This window comes from Pseudonaja textilis, chromosome 14 (assembly GCF_049901715.1).
Source record: "Pseudonaja textilis isolate UNSWEBS1 chromosome 14, rPseTex1.2, whole genome shotgun sequence".
In the NCBI taxonomy this organism is placed as follows: Eukaryota; Metazoa; Chordata; class Lepidosauria; order Squamata; family Elapidae; genus Pseudonaja; species Pseudonaja textilis.
The window spans coordinates 4105922-4126525 of record NC_142003.1 but is presented as its reverse complement, the minus strand read 5'-3'; the positions used below and the strand labels follow the sequence as shown (position 1 = coordinate 4126525).

Sequence of the window (20604 nt, the reverse complement as noted above, 5' to 3'; positions counted from 1 at the left end):
AAGACATTTATGAAGTGAATTGTGCCTCATTTTACAACCTAACTTGCTGTGGGTGTTAAGTGAATTGCTGCCGGTTAAGTGAATCTGATTTCCTCATTGACTTTCTTTATCACAAGGGGATCACATGACCCCAGGATACTGCAACCATCATAGATATGAATCAGTTGTCAATTGTCTAAATTTTCATTATGCGGCAATGGTCATGTGAAAAGTAGTGAAAAGTCACTTTTTACAGCACGACTGTAACTTTGAATGGTCACTAAACTGACTGTTGTAAGATGAGGACTACCTGTAATTGACTGAGCGAAAGGGCAGTGGTGGTGGTAGCAGCCACACCACAGTAAGTAGGTATTGTGGCTGCCATTGCAAACAATCCTGGATTTACTCTTCAATATAGAATGCACGTATCTGAACCTAAGGGATGAACAATTCAGGCTTCTTGGCTTCTAAGAGTTTTCAAATTGGTATCAAAAATAAAAGGAATTATATATAATTCTTTAAACAGTAGGGCATTTACATAGACATGGATAAGAAGATGACATACTGTTGGCTGAATCCTATCAGGCTGAGCATCTGCCAATCCAGGAAGATGAGGCTAACAAAGTAAATACACAACAGTAAAAAGAAACCTACAAGGAGATTCTACAGCTAAATGTCTATTTCAGTCAAAATACAGCAATTATAAAATATGTAAATCATAGATGGGTTAAAGAAAACCTTGAGGGAAAGCTCTAAAGTGAACTCGATAAAAAAAATGCATATCTTTACAAATAAATAAAATTGTGGACGTTAAAAAAACCTGAAAACTAGCTAAGGTTTCTATATACTGTGGGCCACTTGACTTCAGACAAAAAAACGCATCATTTAATAAGTATCAAAATTCCTTTCAAATCAGAGTTGTGTTTCATTTCCCTATTTTCTGTTAAAATGATGAAGTCTTCAACCATGAATCCCCAGGAATTGCAACATTTTCTGTAATTTCAGATTTTATAACAGTAGAGAACATAAAAATGAGAAACTGTGTAAGTTTTATTTCCGTTAGCCTGCTCTTTGGTTATTTATACATATTTAGTTTCAATTAATCATGGCCATAATTACAGGGTAACTTCCATATTAATTTTTTTTATAAAAAACCCTCCTGCGTGGATTATATGGAATATTCTCCTTAGCCAGAAGAGACAACCTGTCTGAATGTATTCAACATAACTGCAGTATTGTATTGTAAAGCTCATGCCTTTATAAACAAATAATTTTACTGTAAGAATCCAGGATAATTACTTACCTAAGTTGTGTCGCTTTGCCTTTGCGTGCTCGTGAATATGTTTCTTTGTAAAACAGCCAAAGAAGACACAGTACAGGCAAGAATGAAGTCTGTTCAGATGGGCACCGCACATATGACAGATGCACGACTTTGCCTAAAATATAAACAAGATGTTTATTAAAAGTAGAAAACATTGCGTCATTTTTCCAATCTACAACCAGGCTTTAATTCAAACTTTAGGCTTAGATATTATTTCTACTTTTTTAATACTAAAACAAAACCAGGCGGGATTGTGAATTCAATTCCATTCCAAAAATGTAGGGTCAAGAACTTGGTATGTTTAGTAGGAAGACCAACTGTCCCTCAACTGCCACACAGTCCTCTGTACCACTCGCTCTTTTGATCCTTTCTGCTGTGACACAGCTATTTTGTAGTCCTTCTGCTTCCAGTGCCACAAAAAATCTCACCCTGGCTTTGACATATGTGGTCCAAAGGAAAATGACTGCCACTCCTTTTTTCAGGAACTGCAAGCAGAAGTAGAAAGTACTGTACCAAACTTTTTATTAAAATATAAGGAAAAGTAAAACTTCCTTTTAACTTGAGGCAGCCACAGGCATATATAATCACACATATAGATGGATGAAGTAGGAATAACAGCATGAAGATTGTAAACAGTGTCTTAAACATCAGTGCCTCCTAAAATTCCAGATGCAGATTCCCAGTAGATGGAAACAAGGGTCAGACAGCATAATGTGATACTTTAGCTGTAACTCTTCTATGGAATAATTTACCTCCAAATCAGATTAGTTCCATTCTATTGCTTTTTTTCCTTTCTTCCTTTCAATTATGTCCAATTCTCAGAAAGTGCAAAAGAAAGGGATTTGCCCAAGGTCAATTTGGCCCAACTGGATTCGCGCCTAAGACAGGACTAGAATTCCCACCCTCCCAGTTCCTAAACTGATGCCTTAACCACTACACCAAACTAGGAAGCCAATAAAAACTTGGCCTTTAAAGAAAAACCTGAGAGGTGGATTTGGGCATGTATTATTCATCAGCTGCCAGAGTTCCATTTGTAATTGTACTTGCTATTGTAAGTTGTGTTTCTTTTTTGCAATATTGTTTTGTTGTTTTAATCTTCTTACCGAAAGAAAGGAATGTAAGCCACTCGGAGTCCCTCTGGACTGGAGCAGCATATAAGCCACAGTAAATTAAAAAGCTTATTGAAACTATCAGGACTTCACCATCCTAATATTGTTATTAAGTCACAATTTTATATAAAATGATAAATAATTAGATAAATGTTCATGATAAGCTCTTATAAAATGTTACCTAGGAGTTTTAAAACATAGAACAGTTTCCATTTCTAAAATTTAGCAGTGCCTCTCATAAAACTATGATTTTATAGGAAATGTTTCGAGCCTGCGGTGCAACACTAAATTGAGAACATTCCTCTTAGTAAATACCAACACTGTTTAGTGGTTGAACCCACTCAGATGAAGGAATAGACTTATGAACGCTGCTTTGGAGGCGTCTATGTACAGTATCATCATTAGTTGTCTTACTATAATAAGAAATCAGTCACTGTTTCAAATGTCACTATCACAACTTGGTGTCCTCAAGGTAAGTTAGAACCACAAGTTCCAGAATTTCTAGGCACTGATCATCTGCCCAAAATTCTGAGTGTTATATTTTCAATTTATCAGGATACCTATTTGGAGAAAAGGGTGCTACATCATTCTACTGCAGTAAGCTACGGTAGAAATACAACGTCATATATTATAAATGCAACAATGATACAAAAAAAAGCCAGAGTTCACAATTCCTAGCACTTATAAAATATCTATCAACTAAAATATGGCCACAGAATGCGGGGAGGAAAGTGAGGACAATTTTGTTTTATATACTCACTTTCATTATTACATACATAGCAGATTTGCCTCAAAGAATCAAGCAATACAGGTAAAGCCTTGACTTACAGCAATTTATTTAGTGACCCTTCAAAGTTACCATGGCACTGAAAAAAGTGACTTATGGTCATTGTTCACACTTATGACTGTTGCAGCATTCCCATGGTACCATGATCAAAATTCAGACACTCAGCAACTGACTCGTATTTATGACAGTTGCAGTGTCCTGGGGTCACATGATCCCCTTTTGCGACCTTCTGACAAGCAAAGTTGATGGGGAAACCAGATTAGCTTAACAACTGCAGTGTTTCACTTAACAACTGTGGCAAGAAAGGCCGTAAAATGGGGGGAAATTCACTTCACAACCGTCTCGCTTAGCGACAATAACATTGGGCTCAATTGCGATCACAAGTTGAGGACTACCTCTATTTATAATTGGAGAATACACTTCCCAATTTTTTTCTCAATGGTGGAAAAAAAAAAGACCCATTAGCCACACCCAATTGCAGGAGGAGCCCCAGCTAAGACACGTTAGGCTGAGTGTGATGCACTAACATGGCTGCAGATTTAAGTAAGGCTGAAAAAGCTGCCTGCCTGTGTATATGAAAGGATATGTTCTGCATAATAGGAGACAAAAAAAGAGTTCAGGGCTGCAGGTCCTGCTGCTTTCAGAACCATGTTTAAAACACACATATTTTAGGCTGACTTTATCCTGCAATGCATCACTGCGGTAGCCAATTTTCATATGGGGAGGAGATGATTTGCAATAGCCAGTGGTATGTTCTAAAACAGATTATAAAAATTGATGACTTCATCATTTCTCTGTGTCAGCAAGTCATGACAGTGTTTTAAAATATTCTATTAACCCCAACCCTGTCACTATTAAGGAATGTACCAATAGAATCTTCATGTACACATGGCTTGAATAGTAATGCAGCAGACAAAGTAAGCAGCCTTACTTACCTAACCACTGAGTTGGATGTTCACTTAATGCTGCCCATACTACTAAAATGTTGTTTACAAGATAAGATCACACTGCAGGAAAACAGTACTTTTCCTAGGATTTGGGGAGCTGTAGAACAGAAAGCTATGCTTTTAGGAGCCTGCCTATTGCTTCAAGTTGCATTCTATCACCTAAATGAAATGAAGATTTAGAAATTTACTGCATGTTTTTCAAGCAAGCAAACTCTTCAACTCTGATTTATTTAAGCACTGCGAACTCTCTGCAGGAAATGTAAATTTAATTAGCCCACATCAAAGTCAGTGCAGTGCTACTAGTGAAAATGATAACTGGAATGCAGATCGGATATGAAATGATTTATTTAGGCAGCCCAAAAGAGCAAAAAAAGAAAAAACAAGGTTAACTCATATTAGAAATTTTAAAAAAGAAAAGGAAACATGCATTTACATTGGATTAAGGCTTATTGAAGGCTTTCTACCGCATCATGCTGCCCTCAATTAGTTGAATTATCCCATTCTGACAACCTATAGAACTAGAGAAGCATAGCTTTAAAAACACAACGAGGAAACAGCAATAAATCCAAAATCTCAGTTCTTAAAACTCCAGGAGGTAAGCTTCCACTTGTGTTTTTATTATGTGTTTTTATTATAGACTTGGGCAACATGTAACCCTACAAAGTATTAGGTTAGTGCAGTAAGGAACTGCTTTTCAATAATATAGCAGCACAGTCATGATATATGGTATGGATAAGTGATGTTGATCTATCAGGTTGTTTCTTCTGGATAAGAGATATATAATGATGCTATGGGAAGTAAGATCAAAACATTGCAATTGTCAAAAGAAGATTAAATATGTTATACTGTACTCAGCATTGTAGTTGCATCATCCAAATCCTGTCTTCTTTTTAACATTACTAAATATTATAATTCGTGTGAAAGAAGGAATTAAAAACACTCATTCATTACCAGTTTGAACTTTTACTACAATGGACACACATACACTCATTCCACCCACCCCCAAAAAACAAAACTGGACTTAGCTATATCTGTACATAGGGTGTACTGTAAACAATTGCTACAAGTCTGTCAGCTCTACAATATGTTGATATAACTACAAATGATGTAACAAACTGTAATGAAACATGAAGTAATAATTCTAAAGCTTATTCTTAAGGATTTATATTCAGCCTCCTCAAACTCTCTAGAACTATGACTTCGACAACTACCATATGTCCTCTGACAAAACTTTTAAAATTTCTAATGTAAATGGGTATTTAGGAAACCAGCTACAATACTTTGAAGTTCATTAGCAACACAAAGGAAAAGAAAACCCGAGACAGTAGCATTTTAGGCACATCCACTCAGACTGTTATGCATCTAACGATGGCCCATTTCTATATTTTCAGAATGAAGTCAGTAACATGTAACAGTAGTTCTGGAGCACATAAATTTCAGCCCTGTCAGATCCCAATGCATAAAGCCTACAAAAGAAAGATACCATTAAAGTGTGAGAATAGGATATACCAGTAACTCTTTGAAAATTATTTCTTTCATCTTAAGCAGATGAAGATGAAGCAGACAGAAAAATGTTGTGTCATAGGAAGTAGAACAGGGAAGTGGGGGGATCAAATAGGACCATTCTGCCAGCATTAATTAGTCCCAATACCTTGATTTTGTTACCTTGTTCGTGTTTTTGATTCAAAGTGGTTTGCTGGGTTCAGGAAAAGTTTTTAAACAAGAATGGACCTCCTGTTGGGTGGTTAAGCATTATTTTTAATATTTTGGGAAGGTTGAGTACTGTCCCATGGGTTGAGCAACATTATATTTGTGAGCAGGGTTCAGTTTTGGGAAATTTGAGATTTAACTAGGACAAGCTTATTGTAGAAGTTATAGCACATAAATCTCCCAATTCAAGATAACAACAAAGTCTATTGTCAATTTTCAGGTAAGAATGAATATTATCTACACCGACAGAATAATTTTAAATGGTTATAGAGTTGGTAAATACATGTTTTAAATTAAGGAATATCCAGCTTTATTTCTTAGCTGCTGTTATGTGATATTGTATAATACTTTCTCTGATTGGAAACAATTAAAACCAATTTAAGAGCTAACCAGGAAGTTCTTTAAGTAATTGTTTACTCAACCAATGCTATAGGCTAATTCGCTGGATGAAAAAGCAGAAAAGGACTGTTTTTTGCTCAATTACATTGTGGGGATAGTGACAATACACAAGTCTTTCATCTTGAATTTTGTATAGACTAGAAACTTTTAAGGAAAGATGAAAACCAGGGATTATGACATCTGGTCCATAGCAACTTCCATAACATTACTACAACTAAACAATCAATTCTTTTTAATTGGAATAATAATCCAGGAAAAATATTAATAAACAAGATACAAAGATGTCAGTCCTCCTGGTATGCAAAAGTCCCACAAAGACGGACTCTTAATTGCAGAGTTGAACAGGTAGGCCAATGAAGAAAACCATCATTTATATACAGATATTTAAAAGCACATTACAAGTAAACAAGAAATAGAACAGATGATCAATACTCAAATAGGAATCTTGTACATTAAAGCAATCTGCTCATCAAAATATTTCAAATAAGTTATAAGTATGAATGCTCTCTCCAACTTTACAAGACAACACTGTGGAAGAAGACATCAATACTCAGATCTCCCCCCCAAAAACCCACACCCCAATATAAATAAATATGGCATATGCTATGGGTGTACCTAATGTCCTAGGCAGTGGTAGATAGCACACTATTTAATGCAAATCATATGCTTCACATGCTAAGTGGGAATTTTTTTCCCTTCTCTCACAATAATCAAATATCTCACCAAATACTACGTCTGTCAAATAGGAGCTTGCCTTTATCCTCACCCTACATCTACTATATCTGATAGACCATATATATATATATATATATATATATATATATATATATATATATATATATATATATATATATCAACTCTATCTAATAGAAACAGTCAGAACCCAGAGAACATAAACTCCCCCCAAATAACCTCACAGAAGTCACTGAAAGACCTTATTCGCAATTCAAAAAAAGAAACAAATTCTGAAAGCTATAGGCAAATACCCTGTTTCTCCAACAATACGGCCTCCCCCAATAGGAAGTCCCAGCATGTTTTATAGGCATGAAATGAAATTAAGCCTCTCCCCCCAAATTAAGGCCTATATTAAAACATGCGAAATGGGGGGGAATGGTGGGGGGGCTTGCCGTTAGGAAGTACTTTTGTTGCACACCCGGATATGGTGCTGCCTGTGTTGACTCCGATACGAAGTGCCCCACCAACGCCGAGGTCAACATCCAAGCCGTCGCCGCCCACCCACCCGAAGATGCAAGTGGGGGAATTAAGTCACCTCCGAAAAGACGGCCTAGCCATTTTTTCGGGGCTCAAAAAAAACCTTTTAAGTACATGTTCATAATTCATCCAGTAATTCTATGGTATTTTCATACCTGATGATGAACACTACGGTATTCAGGTTAACATAGCCAGTTACTTCCAATAGATCAATAGAATTTAATAACGAAATCAGTTTTCTCATATACATAATGAAAACAGTAAATGTGAAACAGCAGTTAATAAATTTTGCATGGTTCACAATGTGAGGAGCAATCAACAACTAGTGAAGTACAGATATGACATTAACTGAATTCTGGACTGATTATTATGTAAAAAAAGAAAAGAATATAGCAGCACTTTGAATTTTTTTCTACCTATCCAAAAAATTATGCCAAAAATTCAGGAAATATTATATAGAGATACATATTTTAGTCAGGCAAAAAGGATTTATGAGACAAGTACAATCCAACCTATGCTGAAGTACAAAGAAATCATATCAATTTTGTCTCTCTTTGGGTTCCAAACTTAGGGTGTCAGCTCTAGATACTAATCTGGACATCCCTTTATAGCAATTAAGCTAGAGCTAAAATAAAATGAATATTTTACACGAAGAGGGTGCTGGAATACAAAAAGATGTTACAATTGCACTAGTTAAAAAGGTCAGTGTATATAATTTTTTAAAGAAAACAACAATGTGATAAACTTATAATAATAATTAATTCTGTTAAGGGGGAAACCACATAAAATTTGTGCATTTTAAATAGTTGCTTACTGTATTTGGATTGTGTATTTTAACTATGGCTTCAGTAGTAGTAGAAGTAACCTACATGAATATACAACTATTCCCAAGTCATACTACAAGTAGACTTCCAATTCTATCAAAATAATTATTATTCTCAGATGGAATATTATTGTCAATAAGCTAAAATGTTACACTGAGAATATGCAGTACACAACTGTTCTAACTGAAACATCTGAGAAAAAAAACCTTTTGAAAAACAGGCCAAGCATTATTATCTTCTTGGATCAAGCACTGATTTTCTGAAGTACCAATCAGAGGCCTTTCTAGAGACAAACCATAGAGATAACCATGCACAATGCATTTGTTCCAGACATCAATCCCTTACATTTCTTAAATCTGTGAAATCAAGAAATCTTTATCATAGTACATCAGCTGCCAATTTAAATTTGTAAATGTAAATATTACCAAGACAGAACAAAATACGAAACAAATATTCTGAATGTTCTAGTCTGAGGTACATATGCATTCTCAAAATAGATTCTCTGACTCGTCAAAAAAAGATTGCTATTATCCATTCTAAGCACACTGTAGTTCTTGTCATGTAGTAACTTGCACTAACATTGGCTTGAACAAAAAAAAAACTTTAGTGAAAGGCAACCTTCATTTTCCATAATATAAAAAGCAATGGATTAACAACTAAGACATGCATACTGCATGGGGAAGAGGGAAGAACAATAGAAATAAAAAAGCAACACAATACAGTTAGCAGCCTTTCAGAAAAGGTAAGGCAATAAGCAGTGTAGACAACCAAGTCAGAAATAAAAATACACCCCTTCTGCCCCCTACAGTTTATTTGGATATCAGGATGTTTAAAACACAAGGGCCAGAAATAAAAATGGGAGGTTAATCCTGAACATCAAATGACACGATTTTTCATTTATTCATTGGATAAGCCATAGTAATTTGCTTTCCTTTGCCAACACTGGTTTTAGAGTTTTCGCTACTGCATTTTATAAAATCAATACTCCATATACCGGCTGTTCTATCGAATTTCTACATTATCTCCTCTCTCTGGAATTGTCAGTGCCTGAGCAGTGCTATCTTCAGCTTTTTCTCTCTCTCTTTACGTCTGTGTACCAATTCAGATAAAAGCAATGGAGATTTTTCTGACAAAGCAAGGCCAGAAAAATCATATCAACATCTTTCTACAAAGCAATATTAGATAGCAAGCCATCACAGAAGAAAATGCTTGTACATTTTACTTTTTCATCCCCAGTGCCAGAACTGTGAATGTCAAACTACCCAATTATTTAAAATGCTATAGGAGGGAAACTAGTTGTTTTAACAGTTGACACATAAAGACACTTTACTGAAAGACTTTGACACTTCAGATTGGAAGAGAGGGTTTGCATGTACGGAAACCTCTACTTAAAAAGTACCACATAAAGAAAACTGGACAAAGGCTTTTCCCTTACAATATGCATTTGCTATCTGTGAGAAAAGGTGGGTATTTTCTAAAGAGGAATAGAGGCATTTCAAAGTTTTTAAAAATGGAACCCTGTTCTATGGACAATTCTCTCCTATTCTTCTGCATATGCATATGATTTATCTGCCAATTACTAATGGAAACTACTGTAACCTAAGCAGGGAGCAACTGTCAAGGCCTCAAAGTTACATCTGGAGATATGCCTACCCCACAAATATTTGCCCCATGGGCAACCACCTACAAACCATTTTCCTGATGTTACAAATTACATCCAAGTGCAACCAACAACCCCTCTAACATTCATCCTGCCCTGCATTTGTTTAACTTTCTTTAACTTGGCACATGCCTTTCACTGCTGCAGCCCTGCCACTTCAACTCTGACCTTGGCTTGGCTCCTTAAAAAAAAAAAAAAAAAAGCGGCCTTCACACCAAAAGCCAGAACTCCACATCGGTTTTCTCCCCCAGCAGCAGCTGCCTTTTGTATCCTGGATTTATGGAGCTTGCTCCTTTCCCATAGGGACACTTTAGTTGTTTTCGCGTGTTATAGGGGAGGCCGACTCTGCAACCCACCCATTGAAGGAAAGAGGAGGGGAGGGGGGAATCCCTGCCTTAGGCTTAGACCCTGTGTTGTTACATGGTCCTTCCTTCCTGGTGCATCTTTCGAGGGTAATCTGTGCCCTGAAACAGATCTCCTCTCTGCATTTCCCTTCTGACTTCCTCCGCCACCCACAGATCATGTTTCCCCCACCTACGATGACCGTGGACGCCCGGCCCTTTCAGAAACATCCCTGCCCGCCTAACGGCAGGACGAGACCAGTTTCCACCTATTGTGTGGTGGGCAACCCCGGCCGGCTTCCTCCGGCAGCCGGGGGGGGCGGGGGGCAGCTCCAGCCGCGGCCTCTCCCCATAGAATGGACCAAGGAGCGGAGAGAGAGAGAGACCCCCCCGCACTCCGACCGCGCCCCTTCCTCCGCCTGAGCGCTCCTCGCCCACCCACCCACCCACCCAGCCGCGGGACATCGGAAGGGAGTGGGGGGAGAGAGGCCGGCTTTCCTTGGCCGAGCGGACAACCCCCCCAGGCCAACTTGAGCAGGCCGGGCGCGCTCTTTGGCCCCAGAACTCCGGCTCTGCTGTCCCATTTTCCCTCCTCCTCCTCCTCCTCCTCCTCCAGGCGGGCTCTGCAGCCGCCCGATTCCGGGAAAGTCCGCCCGCAGCAGCAGCAGCAGCAGCAGCAGGAGGAGGAAGAGGAAGGCTGTCCCCTTTTTCTCCTCCCTCCCTCGCTGTCCCAAGCCATGAGGACTAGGAACACGCCTGGGGTGCTGCTGCTGCTGCAGGGGTGTGGGAGGAGGGGCCGCCCCGCCCCTCGGGACCGGTCCCTTTGGGGAGGGGCGAGGCGGAAGAAGAGGAGGCCGATGATGATGATGATGATCCCTCTTCTTCTTCTTCCTCCTCCTCCTCCCCTGAACCACCAGGACCAGAAACGCGTCTGCTGATGCTGCGGGGAAGGGGGCTTCCCCTGGGGCCTCTGCTCCCCCCTTCGGGGAGGGGATGGGGATGGCAGAAGGAAAAAGAGGGTGCCTTCTCTTTCCTCAACCATGAGGACTAGAAACACGCCTCTGCTGCTGTAGGAAAAGGGGGGTCGGCCCCTTAGGAGAGGGGAGGGCGGAAGAAGATGCCCCTGAGGACTAGAAACGAGCTTGCTGCGGGCAAGAGAAAGAGAGAAGCCTCCCTTGAAGAGGAGGCAAGGAGGAAGAAGAGGAGGCACCCCTCCCTCCTCTCTCTCCCCCCTCCAAAACCATGAGGACTAGAAGCTTGGGTTTGCTGTCCCCCGGGGGAAGAGGAGGGGCAGGCCCTTTAGGGGAGGGGGCACCTTGAGGACTAGAAACCTGGGGGTGGGGGCGGAGAAGAGGAGAGGTCGCCCACCGGGGACCAACGCCCCCTCCCCTCTTTCCTTCTCCCCGCCCCAGAACCATGAGGACTAGAAGCTTGGGTTTGCTGTCCCTGCAGGGAAGGGGGGGACAGGCCCTTTAGGGGAGGAGCCAGGAGGAAGATGCACCTTGAGGACTAGAAACGCTGGTGGTGGGGTGGGGGAGAAAGAAGAGGGGAGGTTTCCCCGCGGGACCTCCTCCTCCTCCTCCTCTCCGCCCCAAAAGCATGAGGACTAGAAACGCGCCCGTCTCGCCGCTGCGAGGCCGCCCCGCCCCCCGCCCCCCTTCTTCGGGGGGGGAGGAAGAGACGGTGGGAGGTCGCCCCCCGCAGGCCGGGCGGGGTAAAAGGGAGGTTGCCTGGCTCACCTTGCGCTTCCTGCTCTCGGCCGAGCCGCTCCAGACGAAACACTGGTAGATCACCCGCAGGTTCTGCTTCCAGTTCTCCACCTTGAAGCCGGTCACATGGCAGCACCCGGCGGCCGGCGGACTCATCTCCGAGCCCCCCACATCAATCCCCCGCCCGCCCCGCCGATGCGGCTACGGCTACGGCTGCTTAAGGCGGGAGGGGGGGGGAGGGTCTCGCGGGGGAGGGGGGGGGAAGAGAAGCCGAGGAGGCGGCTGAGGCGGGGAGGGGGAATCTCCTCCTCCCCCGGGAGGGGGGCCACTGCGGGCCGATCCCCCCCCTCCCTCCTTTCCTTCCTCCCTCCTCCTCCTCTTCCTCCTCTCGGGCGCGCTCCCTCAGGGCGGCGCGGCCGACTGCAGTGCCGGGGAGCGGCCGCCCGCCCGCTCCCTTCCTCCCTCGCCGCCGCTGCTTCGCCTCAACCCCGCCCCCGGCTGCTGCTGCTGCTGCCGCTGCCGCCGCCGCTCCGAACAAAGCGTCGACGACGACGGCGGCGGCGGCGGCAGCGGCGCCGCACAAAGCTGAGGGGAGAAATCGGCGGGCGAAGATTCTCCTCAGAGGAAAAGGAGGAGGAGGAGAGAGAGAATCTCCTGAGGAGAATCGCCGCCGGGTCGCGCGCTGCTACCTCATGGAGGCCTCGGGGGAGGCGGCGGTGGCGGTGAGGGAGAAGGGGAAGCCCTGGCAGCCGCGCTGGGCGAGGAGGGGTGTGTGCCGGGGCTCTTGCCGCCGCCTCTTCTTCTTCTCCGCCGCTTCCCTCCCTCCCCCACCCCGGCTCGCCTGTCTCTTTAAATCGAGCCTCCTCGTCGCCGCGCGTGCTGCCCTTCTTTTCCCCCCCCCCGCGCCGCCCTGAAATGAGCCCGTCCTCGGTTAGAGAGCGCGCGCGGCAGGCTCCTCTCAAGCGCCGCCGCCGACGGGCCCGAGCGGGACAAACCAATTGGGAAAGGATCGGGGGAGTTTGGGGAGAGAGAGAAGTAAGGTAAGGAGGAGGAACGGAGGGAGGGTGGGAGGAAGGAGTGGAAAGGAAAAAAAAAAGAGAGGGAGGGGAGGAAGGAGGGGGAAGGAGGTCGGCCCTGCCTGACTAAAGCCCAGGAGGGCCGCGGATTGGAGGCGCGAGGCGTACGTCCCGTCTCCGGGCCGCTTCTCATTGGTGGCCGCCGCCTTCCCTTACAGCGGGATGGCGAGGAGAGGCCCTCCCCTCCGCCGCCTTTGATTGACAAAGGAAGTTCTGGCGACGGGGAAAATGGAGGGGTGGGAGAGAGAAAGAAGAGGGACCGCCGATTGGCGAGGCCTCCCGCCGCTCTTTCGGTCCGCGGCGGAGGATTGGCTGGGAGGAGGTCACGGGGGGTTAAGCGCCGCCCCCCGAGGAGCCCAGACCAGACGGGAGGGAGCAAACCAGCCAGTCAGCCGGCGGGTAGGGCCGCTGTCACATCCGCTGGAGGCTTTGCAGGCGCTCCGTTTGCCCAGCGTTTCCCTGCAAGGAGGGCGGAGCTGCCTGGATGCTGCTCCATTGACTCTGCTCCGGCTGAGCCTGGCCCAGCCCGAATCCTTCACCTTGCAAAGGCCGATCCCCTTGCATCACCGCACACACGTGCAACTCCCGGGTTGCCTTCACACGACCCTCGGGTCAGATCAAATCGGATAGATAGCCAGTGCGCCGAGCTGGTCTTGAGAATGCAGCCAGGGAAAAAGGAGATCCGTGTCGGGCAAATAGACTAAAACTCAGTTTCAACCGTGGCTCAAATGTAATGTGAGAAAGCAGTTTTCCTTGCTTTTTTTTTTTCCCCAAGTGCAGCAACGTCTTAGTTGGAACTAAAGCACAGCTATTCAACTTGGAGGGTGCCTGGTCCATTTTTCAGAGTTCGAAGAAGAGCAACTAAGTCTAAGATGATCAAAGGCCTGGAGATTAAAACATGTGAAGAACGGCTGCAGGTTTTGGGGTTGGCCAGTCTAGAGAAAAGAAGAATTAGGAGTGACATTAAGCACACCAACATGCCTACAGTCCCTGTCCTAATGTTCCCTTAATTTGTATCCATTTCGTTTATTAATAATTATGTTTGTATTTCTGTTATCTAATAGATGCTTGACAAAATAGATAAATAAACAGTATTTGAGGGGCTGCCACAAAGAGGAAGGGGGGGTCAACTTATTCTCCAAAGTACCAAAGAAGGCAAGAAAAGAAACTAATCAAAGATAAAAGCAACATGGAATTAAGGAGACACTTCCTAACAGTGAGGGACAATTAACCAGTGGAACAGCTTGCCACCAGAAGTCGTGGGTGCTTCCATCACTGGAGGTTTTTAAGAAGAGTCTCTTAGAGAGTCACTTAATCTGAAATGGGAAAGGTTCTCCTGCTTGAGCCAGGGGGCTGGACTAGAAGACCTCCAAGGTCCCTTCCATCTCTATTATGAGGCTCCGGAAGATTAATGCAGGTTCCCCCCCTCCCCCCACCCAAAAATGGGGATTTCAAGATGTCTTTCGCTTCAGCTCCCCTAGGCTTTAATTTAAAAAGTGTGGGTCCAGAGATCAGAAGATCAAATATCCCCTCGCCGGAAATCAGTCCCATCCTCATTTAGCAACATGGCAAGAAAAGTCATAAAAATGGGGGTAAAAAACCCACTGAACCTATTTCTCACTTAGCCACATACATTTTGGGCTCAATTGTGGTCGTAAGTGGAGGACTACTTGTACTGCCCTCAAACAACCACCCTTGTAAAGGGTTTTGGGGAATAATAACTGTAATAATTATTAATAGTAATAATCTTGGGTGTGGCAAGCAGCCACAAGAGGACAGCTCTTAAGTTATTCAGGGGAGGAATGTGGCTTAAACAACCAGCTGAAAACCAAGGCCTCCCCTCTTGTGCCCAGCTATCACGTTACACACCTGGGCAGAGTCTATTCCCTTTCCCACCTCCACGGGGAGGCTAACCCGACCCACCTCCAGGTAATATGACAAGCCTTAATTCCCAGCATTTGAATCATTAGCTTCCTGGATTTTCTGGGCCTCCCCAAGCAAGGCCATTAAAGGGGCTGGTAATGTGTATTTAGGTGCCAGCTGCCTGCCAGCGAACACAGGGTTGGGTGGCCTTGGGGATGCGCCGGAATTCACACACGCCGCCGGGCTCCCGTCTCGATTGGATTAAGTTTCTGAAATACAAGTAATCCTCGGCTTATGACAAGTTTCATTTCCTGACGGTTCGAAGTTACGCCGGCACTGAAAAAGAGTGACTTCGATGACCGGGTTTTTGTTTTTCACCGTTACGACTTTTGCATCAACGGGATCAACATTCAGAGGCTTGCCAACTGGTTCATACTTATGACCGTCGTTGTTGTGTCCCCAGATCACGTGATCTGCTTTTGTGACCTGACAAAGTCAATGGGGAAGCCATTTAACAACCAAATTACTAACATATCAAGTGGAGTGATTCCCTGAACAACTGCGGCAAGGAAGGTAGGTCACCAAATAGGGCAAAACTCACTGAACAAATGTCCCACTTAATGACATAAGTTTTGAGCTCAATTGTGGTTGTAATTCGAGGACTATTCGTATCCAACACTCTGTGGCTTCCTAGAGACAGGATCTGGGGCCTATTTATTCCCCTGTTACGTACAGGTAGTCCTCGACTTGTGACTGACTGTTCAGTGACCATTTGAAGTTACAATGGCAGTGAAAAAAACTGACTCAGGACCGGGTTTCCCACTTAACGACCGTGTGCAGCATCCTCACGGTCATGTGATCCAAACACAGGTGCTTGGCAACTGGCATGTACTTACGACAGTTGCACTGTTCACAAGCAAAGTCAATGGGGAATTTTGATTTTTAAGAAGTGACTGAACAGCCACTTGCCTGTAATGGTTCTCCTGCTTGAGCAAGGGTTGGACTAGAAGACCTCCAAGGTCCCTTCCAGCTCAATTCCGATGGATAATCGCAGGATCTCCTTAACAACTGTGGCAAGAAAGATCATGAAATGCGACAAAGCTCATTTAACAACCACCTTGCTTAGCAATGGAAACCTTGGGCTCCATTATGGTCGTAAGTCAAGAACTACCTGTATATTTTTTTTTCATGTGCAAACCTTTTCTTTTTAGCCGTTTTCCTGTAAACGGTGAGATCAACAATTTAATAAGCAGAAGCATCTTTTGGGAGGAGCTGTTTCCCACCACAAGCAGCAAGCCTTGTTTGCAACTACAGTTCCATGTTTATCTCCACTTGGCTTGGGACACTAAATTAAGCCGTTGCCTAATCCTGGTTTATTGAATAAGTCCCAAATGTCCAGATTTGTAAAGTATTACCAAGCGGCAGTTATAATTTTTTTTAAGCCACCCAGAATCAGAAACAGTGAGATTGGCAGGGGTGGGTGGGAGTACAAATTTAATAAATAAGACAAACTATGTAGGGTTGAATTTGTACAATAGCAAAAAAAACAAAGCCATCGTGAAATTTGACTATTTGCCCAAATATGCAGGTAATACCTTGATGAGGTATTATCCTCATTTGGGGAGGATGGGGTGATTTCCTCCTTTTCTTTCCTTTGGGCCGGGCAGAAAAGAATATTCCTTTTGGCAGCCTCTGGATCACGGAATAGCAGATGGCAGGACTCTTTCAACACAGGGTGGAAAATCGATGTTGAGCAAAGAGGAAGATGATTGCAAAGCAGGAAGACGCACTGACCTTGACAAATGGGGGCGGGGGCTTTGTTAATTTAAAACCGGGCGGCCGTTTAAATTCTCCCAACAGCCTTGGGCTAAAGCAAGCCCACTGTTTTCCAAGACCCGAGACTATCAACAAGAAAGTATGGTGAGAGAATGGTGGGTTGTCATTTTTAAAAAATCCTTGCAGCTTTCTCTGTCTCTCTGTCTCTGTCTCTGTCTCTCTCTCTCTCTCTCTCTCTCTCTGTGTGTGTGTGTGTTTGCAAGCCTGGGAAACATGGAGAAAATTCTTCACTGCAGCAACCCAGCGAGCGATACGCTTTGGAAACCAGAGCCTTAAAAAGCGAACCGATGATGGGTGTGAACAAATATGGGTGATCTGCTGAACTTAGCCGGGTAGCCAGTGACAGCCCCCTTTTCCCCCCCCTCTCCAGAATCATTTTTTTTTCCTCCCCTCCCTTTCCCAAACTGATTGTCAGAGAGAGAGAGAGAGAGAGAAGTAGATGAGGAAAGGACACCTGGAAAGCTATGTGTGTTTCATGGTGGTTCAATTTTATTATTATTTAAGGCGCATTGGGAGGGAAGAAACAGCTGCACCAAGGTATGGATCAACAGCAGCATCTACTGGCCAATGTAGGGACTGAGCCTTGGTTAATAGGCTCTGCAAAGAGGCAACTGCAATAAGTACAAAATGAACAAATGGAACGAGTAGTGTGTTTTTTACCTGGTCCTTAGGGGAAAAAAAAAACAAAGGGCTTTGATAGCATGAACCAGTCCTAGCTTTGGTGGGCTTTGCATACTAGCCCTTGGGGGATTCAGGGATGTGTTTAATGGGCAGAGAAGAGAAACTTCTACCGATTTGATTAGTTAACTTCTTCTGTTGCATGGAATGATACAAAAAGAGAGATTTGATCAGGAGCAGAGGTGGTATTCAGCAGATTCTGACCAGTTCTAGAGAACAGGTAATGGAAATTTTGAGTAGTTCAGAGAACTGGCAAATCCCACCTCTGACTGGAGATTTTACAGTCTCCTTCCCCTGCCACGCCCACCAAGCCACGCCCACAGAACTGGTAGTAAAAAAAAATTGAATCCCACCAAGGTTCTTGACAAGAGTTGGGATGGTTTTAGATCCAGATCCTAGTCCACTTGTCAACCAGGGAAGTCCTCGTTGCTCGACTTTGGACCAACCTGTCTTGAAAAATTATTGGGATCTATTGAAGTGGGGTGGCTAATATATTCAAATATGTAAACAAGAAGAAGCATTCCATACGCACTGCTTTGAATTTGAATTCTTTATTGTCATTGTACATATATACACAGTATACATAACAATGAAATTCAGATAACACCCAGAGTACCAGACCCAACACGCACACACACACATGACAATCCCCAAACACACTCCCACTCACCAAAATTCTGCGCCCCCTAAAACACACAAGCATCCACACAACAGACCAAGTAATACTGTCCAACAGCTCACTGATGGTGGTCCTTAAGTTCATTGTTAAGTGCAATTATAGCTCTGGGCTAAAAACTGTTTGACCAGGGGGTGTTTAAAAATAATCGCAGTCACAACAGCTTGGCTGGCTGGGCAACTCTGGGAGTTGAAGTCCAGAAATCATAAAGTTGCCAAGGTTGAGAAAAACACTGAAACAGTAAACACATTGTCTTATTCCTGTGAAGATTAATGTATTGATTGCCTCTTGCTCCATGTTAACTTTGTATAATGGTCCGTGGCTTTATCGTATACTTGAAATGATCTCTGCGCTAAGTCAAAATCCAGTCATCTGTTTTGCGAAATGGTGCTTAATGCAACCCACAATCCTTCCAGGAGAAAATTAACTTCTCCTGCTTCATTTAGCAGAGAAGAAATTTGCGACTAAACCCAGACCTGCTCAGCTTCTGTCAGCCCAGCTAAATGAGGGATGAATAATGAGAAATATAATCTAACAATATTTGAAGGAGCATAGGTTCTTCAATGCAGAGAATCATTTTGTGATTCTCTATCTGACCAGCTTTTTCTTCCCTCTTTCTAATGTTAGCTTAATAATACGCTTGGTCAAAAAGAGGTTGAGATTCCAACAAGCTTGAATATTGTTTTTCACCCACAGTTGTGGAGATAAATGATACCTAAAACAAGGTGTAAACATTAAAGTGTCCCGCAAGTTGAGTTAGTAACTTCATGCTCTCTTTCATTCATTTGTTCATAGATTTTTAGCGTAATTTTTATTTGTAAATAAATAAAAATGGTTTTGCCAATTATCTAAGAATTTTACTTCCGCTTTGACCTCTCTTTTCTGAATTAGAAGGTAAACAGCTATCTAAACTTTGAATTAAGTAACGCATAACTTACTTTGCTGTCTGGTTTTATCAGTCCAAAGAAATTGGTGTGCCTTAATCCTATTTTGTACAATATAAATCCAACCTAAGGGTAAAAAAATACAGGATAAATTTTAAAAGCTTATAATTTACAAATTTCTTCATGCATTTCTTTCCTTCTTTTCAGTTCTGTAATGCTTCAAAACAGCCAAATTGCATGAATGGTTTTAGATTTCAATCAAATATTGGACAATTAAGGCTGAACAGCTACATATTCCTTGAACATATTTCTAAAAAAGAGGTGCAGAGGGTTTGCCTCTATAATCTGAGTTACTGTGTTTTGTCTAGCGGTCTTTTCATTTCAAACGGTGAACACCGCTGAAATTAATGCTTCCCTCCTGGGCTAGTGCTAAAAGAGCAGCAATAAGGATCATCCTGCTGGGGGAAAACGGCCCTTAAGGGACATTGCAGATTTTCACTGACAGGCAGATGGCAATGGTATGTAGGAACAGCAGCTTTTGTAAAGCAAAGCATCACAGCAGAAGTTGGTAGGACGGTGAGAATAGAAGAGAAAATAGTCCAGGATCTTTCAAACTTTGCAATTTTAAAATGAATGGACTTCATTTCCTAGAATTCAATTCCTGGCCAATCTAGTCAATTATACAACTCAGTCTTTATTAAAGAACCCATTTTAATCAATATCAGAATACATGCCTGGTTTCAAAATACGATTTTAAAAAGAAGATTGTTCATTTGCCTTACTTTTACAAATACTATGTGAATTCTTTGTGGGATTTGTCTCCAGTTGAACTGATAAAAATATATTTGGTTTCCCCCTGTTTTTTATTATAAATCTTAGCACTATATTCTTTTGTATGTTGATTTTTGTGTAACATGTTTACACATTACTGCATTAACATTAGTTAAATAACTTAGAACATTGAGAATAGGGGGAAAAAATCCATCAATGTTACTGTTTGGCATTGCCACATACACACACACATATGGGGGGAAAGTACACAAAGCAAATTTAGTAAGAATTCATTATTGTATCTGAAAGTTATATATATATTATTTGTTTTATTTGGTTTGTCAATTACTTACAATAGGTATAAGTGAAAACATAGCTATGAATACATGGATACATATAAGAAAAATAAAAGAAATAATAGGACAGGGACGGTAGGCAGGTTGGTGCGCTTATGCACGCCCCCTACAATTTTTATGCTAAAAACATTCCCTGAAAATCACAATAGGAAAAAAAAACTATTAATATTACAGACCTAAAGAATTGACTCAATTCCTGGTACTATATAGACAAATCCAAGCAGTTTTCCTGCAGTAAATTTCTATGTAACATTTCCATTGTTTTCCTACAAAGCTTCCAAATATGCTTCCAAATATATCCAGCTGATGTAGGAATCATGTTCAGGGCCAAAAATTCATTTTAAGAAATCCTCATCAACAAAATATTTTGCAAGAAAATGGAGGACTAAAAGATTTTTAGGCGAAAACCCTATAAAAGAATTCTTATGGGTGAATGAAAAAAACAAAATCCCTCTTAAATCCTGAA

The 20604-nt window shown here is 42.6% G+C and overlaps 1 protein-coding gene across 3 annotated transcripts in view; it reads right to left on the bottom strand.

The window, feature by feature from the left end:
• Nucleotides 1-13101, bottom strand: part of USP22 (ubiquitin specific peptidase 22) — a 51076-nt gene extending 37975 nt beyond the window's left edge. For 2 of the 3 annotated variants that reach the window (XM_026704307.2, XM_026704309.2), the window contains exons 1-2: nt 12029-13101; nt 1283-1415 (exon numbers count right to left, since the gene is read on the bottom strand). In XM_026704307.2, coding sequence (XP_026560092.1) covers nt 1283-1415; nt 12029-12154 — 259 coding nt within the window. In that variant the 5' untranslated portion in view covers nt 12155-13101. Of the gene's footprint in view, nt 1-544; nt 596-1282; nt 1416-12028 lie in introns of all 3 variants that reach the window. The other variant, XM_087942018.1, reaches the window with a different exon arrangement.
• Between the last annotated feature and the right edge of the window lie 7503 nt (nt 13102-20604).